Consider the following 7,607-nt stretch of genomic DNA (forward strand, 5'->3'; position numbering starts at 1 on the left):
AATAGGTGGTATTGCTTGAGGTCAGTTACAAAGTTATGCAATAACTTCTTACATTTGGGTTATCTTTATCTTCCTGGCTGGGATTTGTCTGGAAAATCAGTAGTTTTCCTTGTGTACTGTGGGATTTTATGTCATTACAAGTAAAAATGGAGGACAGGAGGAAAGTTTGAGATTTAAAGTTTGTTGCTATACTTGTTTCTGATACTTGAGCTGAATCAAAGCCTTTAAACATTTTGTGGATAACCGTGTTTTCAGAATTCTAAGTTTGTGGGTTTTTTCCATAGGTCCAACCTGAATGACAAGATTGATGCAATTCCCAAAAGTAAGAAGAACAAGAGATGTCAGTTACACTCCCTGGACACACACAAACCAAAACCTTTGGGGTAAGTTTGTGTTTAACATGTGCAGTTTGATCTAAAATATTTTAAGGAATTGAACTACTGATGCAAATTTATTTTTGAGCATTGAGATCAATTCTTATGCTGTTATCTGTTTGCTAGAGTAGTAATCTCCAAGGTATGTGGATTGTATTAGATCCAAATAGTTGTGGGGGAGAGGAACAGGAGCACCCGGGAGTTTTAGGCAGCAGATGTTGCTGAGCATGAGCCTTTCTCTGTAGGATTTTGTAAGAAGGTAGTTAGTCCTTTTCTGTGCAGTAAGTGGCAGTGTTATCAGTAGGATGTTTAATATTTTCCCCGCTGCCCTTGCTTATGTTTTATCGACTGGACAAAACTAGTGCTGTAAGGTCTTTTGCCCTCCCAACGCGAGATCTGTACTCCTTCTCAGTGTGGGAGTTGTCCCTCTGCCCCTTGCCAGAGCTCCCGAAGGACACTGGTGATGCTTTCATTTCAAGTTTAATGCTACTATATGAAATCTACTGTTGCCCATAACTTGCTTGTTAGTTCTAGCTTCCTTGGTTTGGGCTTTTTTTTTTTTTTACTTGGTGGTGGTGTGTTCTGTTTGGAGGTTTTTCTTTGTATAAAAATACCCGTGTTTAATTTCAAAAACCAGTTGCCCACACCCAACCTGGCCGTTACAGACTGGTGTTCTCTGCTGTGCTTTTCTTACGTTCTCTGACATTACTTGGAATAAAGCCTGCTCAGGGCATGGATGGCTTCTGCGTTGTGATACAGACAGTGCTCTAGAAAGACAAACTGGTTTGTGTTCTACTCCAAAATGATTCATCAGCAGCTTTTCTCGCACTGAGGTGAAAGGGTACATGGTAAACAACTATACGTCGTCTTGCTTGGGATTATTAAAAGTGCCTTGCATGGCTCTTAATAAAGGGCTTTATTGTGGTTGGGCTGCAGGGTTAAAGTTAAACTCTGTCAAATGTATATTCTCAAAAATTGATAGCACATTTTGAGAACACCAGCCTCTGTCTTGAAGCTGAGATGGTTTATTCCAGCTGATTAACCACAAGAACGCTCTTTGTAAACCTGTTGTGGATTTTGGGGGGTCCTCTTGTTTACGAGGTGGGGGAGGCTGGTGTGTTGTTTTGGGGTTTTTCTATATGTGTGTGTGTGGTTCCTTTTTTTTTAATATGATGGCCAATAAATTAGATTACTATGCTTTGTTGGAGTGTCCAAGACCTTTAGTCGTCAGTGATGTTCTGGCTAAGCATACAACCTGTGAAAGCTTGATGGTGGTTTCCAGTTAGAGGACATGTATTTTTCTGTGCAGACTTGAGTCTCTTTGGGTGTCGGTAAATCCCTTGAGATGCCTGGCATGTGGAATTTGACACTTCACTTTTACTTGTGCTGCTTGAAGATAGTGGTAGCTAATCATTATCCTATTATATTTTTGGTTACAAGCCTTTCGTATAATTAGCTTAAAGCTTAACGTTACACAAGCAAAAGGCCATGGGGGTATATTTTTTAAAAATCAAGTGAATTCAAAGCATTATGGAAGTGTTAAATTTTTTTGCTGAATAAGGTTAGTCTTTTCTGTGTAAGAACATATATCATGAAACCAGCACGTAACATTTTGGCAAGGCAGAACAATTATGACACTGAATACATAGAGAAGAAAATACTGCCTTTATTTCCTCAGTTGACGCTGGAATAAATCCCCCTAGTTTTTTGAACGCCGTCAGGTTAATAAATGTGGAAGAGCAGTATTTTAATATACTGCAAGTTAAGCTTCCAGCTCTATCTAATAACCTGGTTTGTGGACAATCAGTGTAGTTTGCTAAAGAAACCCGGCTTGCGTTCCTCTTGCTCAGTCGATACTCATTTGTTACGTTACAGAAGTGATCAGGGTGTACCAGTAATGATATTTCTCCAAATAAATTTGCTGCCTTGAGTGGAAGCGAATATGCTAACAGCCTAGGCACGGAGGCATTGCACAGAATTGTCTTACAGAACACATTTTATGTATCAACTTAGAGCTTCTTTACAAGACTTTGTTACAAGAAACTTCTTCAGACAAGTTGCCTCGGTTAGGCATTTTACACACACAGAAAGGGCTTTGAATTGTAATTGTGTGTTTAATTATACAAGTTACATAACTAGCTAATACCACTTGAGTTACTTGACATCCTCAGTTTCAACGTGCCTGGTTTATGGCTGCTTGGTTCCGTTCGGGGCTGAGGAGCATTTTAACCTCTTGTAAATGCAAAGTCTGGCAAACTAGGTAATAGCATGCATAAATACTCCTGAGGAGGTGATTGTTCAGTAGGAGCGCTTCCTCCCCTGTTCTCCTGCTGTATCTATACGTTCTGATAAAATGTCAAGAGTAGACAAGCCTGTAAGCAAACATGACTTGTTATTTAAAGTTTGTGCTTTGCTCTGTAAGTGTGCTTTTAGCATACCCAAATGTGTTGTAAAGTGGGGTTTTTTCCTTAATACATTTTGCAGATTTAATGTTGGGTGCTTTATGATTTCAGATATGTGGCAGCATGTTGGATTTTTGGTTTTACTTTTTTTTCTAGGTTTTTGGTTTGGGTTTTTTGGGGTTTGGTGTTTTGTTTTTGGTATTTGGTGGTTTTTTTTTTTTGGTAAGTGGTCATATGAAATTTGATCTACCAGAAATGTTAAAACTTGTATATGTTTATACTTAAGGCAATATCCTGAAAAACTGCTAACTTTCATCTGTAACTTTAAAAAGTCATTATGAATCTGAGTTTATGAACATGGGCAGCGAAATTTGTATCTTGTCTCTTACCCTACCTGTACCAAAAGTTAAGGGTTAGCCTATAAAGAATTCAAAGTTAATTAAGGAACACGGTAGAATTCTCATAGCATTTGTTTAGGAAGAATAGCTAGTTCATAGTATATGTGGTATAGGCTTAAAAAAATGGTTTTTTAATACTGTGCAACAGTGAAGGGAGCAGTAGCACACTCAATACAGAGAAATTAAGTGCAGATAAGAGAAATAGTGAAGACAGCAGGAAGGAGGAGAGCAAGTGTAGTATCGTTTTCCGCTATGGACCTTTCCAGGGAGCAGTCAGGTAAACTAACAATGCTTCATTTTGCTTCTTTTCTAAACTCCTAACAAGATAATTACAGTCTTTTGTTCTTATGTTTGTTTTTTTTTGCAGGGGTTGTTGGATGGATGTGTGGGAGCTCATGTCCCAGGAATGCAGGGATGAAGTAGTTTTAATTGACTCTAGTTGTCTTTTAGAAACATTAGAAACCTATCTGCGAAAACACAGGTACGTTGAAAGAGCAAAGACCAACCTTCAGTTTTGAGGAATGCATGTTTTTGTGAATCAGAATGTGTAGAGTTCACATGCTGCTTAGAAACCTAGATGATTTTTCTAGTACCCTTCTAAAATGTAAGATTTGAGCTTCGTGGTGATGGAGAACCTTGCCAGAGTGCCTTGTAACAGTTGATGAGACTAAGATGGTGAAATATTCTTTGTGTTTTACCTATTATTCTGGATTACGGCAGAGGAAATGTGGAGACCTCATATGAAGTCGTAGCAGCTCATCCTAAATTAATTCTAAGAAAAAAAAAATTACAATTTAATGTATTAAAACTGCATATACCCTTTCACAGATAGCCTGCTTGCTTTGTCTTGTAGGCGTCCGGGGGATATGTGCAGTTCCAAAATAATGTGAATTAAACTGATGGAGACATATTTTAGGCTTGGTGTTACTTGTAAATCACTGTTTTGAAACAGCTGTTGATGACTTAGTAGTGCTAATGCTACTAGGTCTCTCTTGCAGGGCAAAAATAAGCTGCTAAATTATTGTTGCGTGTGTGTGGTAGCTACTGTGCTGATTAAAAAGTTTTAATTTCCAGTAGTCTCAAGGTTGTGATATAAACTGCGGGGGCACAGATGGGTGCGGGGGTGTGGTGGTGGTGTGGAAGTAGCACTTTGGAAACAAAATAACTTTAATCTCCCTGACATTAAACATGGTGTTGGCAGCCTTCCTGATGCTAACCTGCAATAATATTACTGTTTTCTTTCCTTTCACCACAGAAACTAGCCAGTTATCATAGTTCTATCAAACATCAAAATATGTTTGACTTAGTGTTGTCAAGTGACGGGACAAACTAGGAAAGGGAAAACACCATCCAGAAATGGCATGAAGAGCCAGTTTTCAAGCTGAAAGCTGAAATGTGAGCAGCTTGTCTGACTTGCATTTTTGAAATAATAAAGCAGGAGGTTTTGTAGCTTCTTGAAGATTGCTCCTCTTGTAAAGCAGAATGAGCTTAATTTGGTTGTATTTTAATTGTAACAACTTCATACCTATACTCTTCTCATTGGTTATCTGAGCTATCACATTTATAAATTGAATATGTGTTCTAAATAAACATTGTTTGGCTATCTCTACAGTAATCTAGTAATTCAAAATACATTTTAAAGTGCTTGTAGTGGAAACATTCCTCTTAAACAGCAGGCAGCAGAGGACACTTGTTTTTTTTTTATTATTGCTTATCACTTGCTTGAGTATACTTTAAATAATTGCTATAAAGTAACTTGGAGCGTGTCACTTGAGGAATTTTATCCTGGTTTATACTAATGACTGTTTGTTCACTATTTGATTTCTGATCTTTGAATGAATAGGGAATTGCATATCCATGTAGGAATTTTTTCAGGTTAACAATTAGCCCGATATGTACCTTCTGAGCATGGAAGTTGATATCCAGACTTGTCCTATAAGATAGGTAGTATAATACATGTAGTAAACTTAGGTGGCTTACAGCCAAAATCTTACTATTTTATCTTTTGAAGTAATACAAACCTTACATGACCTCGTTGCAATGTAGCATGCGCTATTGAATAGCTCAGTGCATTCAAACTTAGCTCTGAGCTTCTGCTCGAATAAGAATTGAGGTCTGTTACGTTCTGTTTTGATGCAGGTTTTGCACTGACTGCAAAAACAAAGTTCTCCGGGCGTACAATATTCTTATCGGTGAGCTAGACTGCAGCAAAGAAAAGGGCTACTGCGCTGCACTTTACGAGGGTTTGCGTTGCTGTCCCCATGAACGTCATATACATGTATGCTGTGAAACAGATTTCATCGCACATCTATTGGGTCGAGCTGAACCAGAGTTCGCAGGAGGGTATGAGTATGTAATTTGCTAGAGTGGGCTATCTAGCGCTTTGCTTCTTCATTTTATTACTGAATGTGTTTTGCAAATGTGATTTTTGCCTCCTTGCTGCGTAGGAAACTTCTGAATGTGTAAATGCTCACGTTGAAGTAGGCTTTCAAGGTAGTGCTTTGAAGTAGCAAAGATTTATATGTGCTTTTGACTTTAAAGTGCATTTAACTCTGAAGGCAAGACTGAAAGAAATTGCCAGATGTCTTCTAGTTCATTTGTTCACTCACTAGGGCTGCCTGCTTTTCCATCGCGGTGTTCGAAGTGTGCGAAATAGAAAGAGAACCTTGGGTGACAGTTTTACCAAATGCCAAGTGTTCGATTTAGTCACCGTGTGTCTATTGCCGTCATTTCTTAACCTGTTTTAGCATCTTAAAATCTTCCACTGAAAAATACAATTCTGAGCCCAATATCTTTAGAACTCAATCAGAACTGTTTGATTAAGCAGTTAAATTTTTGTGTGTATGTGTGTTTTTTCCCTAACAGGTGATAGATCTGGATTAATCCTGAAAGATTTTTATTTTTTATGGCAAGTGATGTATAAAATTCTGTGTGCTCATTCAGCTTCAGTTAACTGACACATATCTAGGAAGCTGAAACATTTGCTGCATAAACTGCATACAAATTCTAGGGAACAAAAGGATGGTTGCATCTCTTTGGCACTAAAATTCTGCTGATCCCTCCGTGTAGGTGCAAGCAGAAATTGATGGGGCAAAACCTTCAGAAATCACAGGTTGGAAGGCAGAGCTCAGCTTAACAGTACTGGGCACAGATTAATGTGTCAGGAACGTAGTGGTGGTTTTGACCTGGTCCTTTCTATTTTGCATCCGCATGCAGCACAGCAGAACTTGATTTAAAAAGCTGTTCATGCAAACCTACCTTCAGTTGTACGTAAAGAAAACACGTCACTGAGCTGCTTTGATCTCTTGGTAGACTTCCAGTTACTTTAACCAGACTATACTTTGGTTCAACTCTTCCTTTAGACGAAGAGAAAGGCATGCTAAGACAATAGACATAGCCCAAGAAGAAGTTTTGACCTGCCTGGGTATTCATCTTTATGAAAGATTACACCGAATCTGGCAAAAGTTGCGGGCTGAGGAACAAACGTGGCAGATGCTTTTTTACCTAGGTGTCGATGCTTTACGCAAAAGCTTTGAGGTAAACATCAAATTTTATCTAACTTGTATTTGAATTGCTGTAGTAACTGCGTGCATTCTCGCGAAAACTATTTTTCGGCTTTCCACTAACGTCGGGCTGGAAGGAGCTTCAAGGGTGTTGCATTCAGTCCTTCGGTCACTGCGTTGTGTAACATCAATGTGTGGCACAGCCGAGTCGCATTCCGATGTGAAGTCTAGTGGAACGTAAGAGATTGAGGCTTTTACTTTCCAAGCTACCCTTACAGTATGCTGGATCTTCTGTGGTTTTAATTCACAATGAAGGTGTTTCGACCTGACAGCATTTAAAAAGCTGTTGTAGCCAGAGCTACTCATTTGGCTTATTAGTAAAAAAAAAAAAAAAAAAAAAAAAGGCAGATGTGCATTTGAATTACAAATGCAGCTGTTAACTCCTGTGTTCAGTGTATTCCAAGTGCACTCTGTCATCCTGGGGGATTTTCATCCTCAGACAGAACTTTAAGGTATTTAACATTCTTTAATGTATGCCAGTACTTCCCCTTTGGTACGACGTAGATCTTTGTTGTTATCTTCCATTCATAATGACTGTTCTCTCTAAAACCTCCAAAAACATCAGAGAAGGAGAAACAAAATCAGTTTGGGAAAGATCATAGCGGAACCCTCACCTAGTCGGTTCTTGGAATTTTTTACAAGTAATTTTTTTAAGACTTATAATGCTATGGAATTGACATTAGACTGGGTATGCTGTGACATTTTTGTCAGGTTTTGCCTTGAAGTTTCTTTAGTGTAATAAAGCACTGTGAAAATTCGTTGACGTTGTAAAACTCGGGTAACTACACTGGTGTGCAAGGCTGGCAGTGAATTTGAAATATGGAACTATTATATCTTTATATGGGGTCCTTGTCCAGGGCGAGCAGGAAT

The 7,607-nt window shown here is 38.6% G+C and overlaps 1 protein-coding gene across 2 annotated transcripts in view; it reads left to right on the top strand.

The window, feature by feature from the left end:
- The window catches only part of GGNBP2 (gametogenetin binding protein 2), an 18,712-nt gene that overhangs the window by 6,923 nt on the left and 4,182 nt on the right, over window positions 1-7,607 (top strand). Inside the window, exons 4-7 of one of the 2 annotated variants that reach the window (XM_009873991.1) lie at window positions 285-383; window positions 3,542-3,655; window positions 5,314-5,523; window positions 6,537-6,711. In XM_009873991.1, the coding sequence (XP_009872293.1) occupies window positions 285-383; window positions 3,542-3,655; window positions 5,314-5,523; window positions 6,537-6,711 (598 nt within the window). The remainder of the gene's footprint in view (window positions 1-284; window positions 384-3,541; window positions 3,656-5,313; window positions 5,524-6,536; window positions 6,712-7,607) is intronic. The other variant, XM_009873992.1, reaches the window with a different exon arrangement.

The sequence above is a fragment of the Apaloderma vittatum genome, unplaced genomic scaffold (genome assembly GCF_000703405.1).
Source record: "Apaloderma vittatum isolate BGI_N311 unplaced genomic scaffold, ASM70340v1 scaffold22957, whole genome shotgun sequence".
In the NCBI taxonomy this organism is placed as follows: domain Eukaryota; kingdom Metazoa; phylum Chordata; class Aves; order Trogoniformes; family Trogonidae; genus Apaloderma; species Apaloderma vittatum.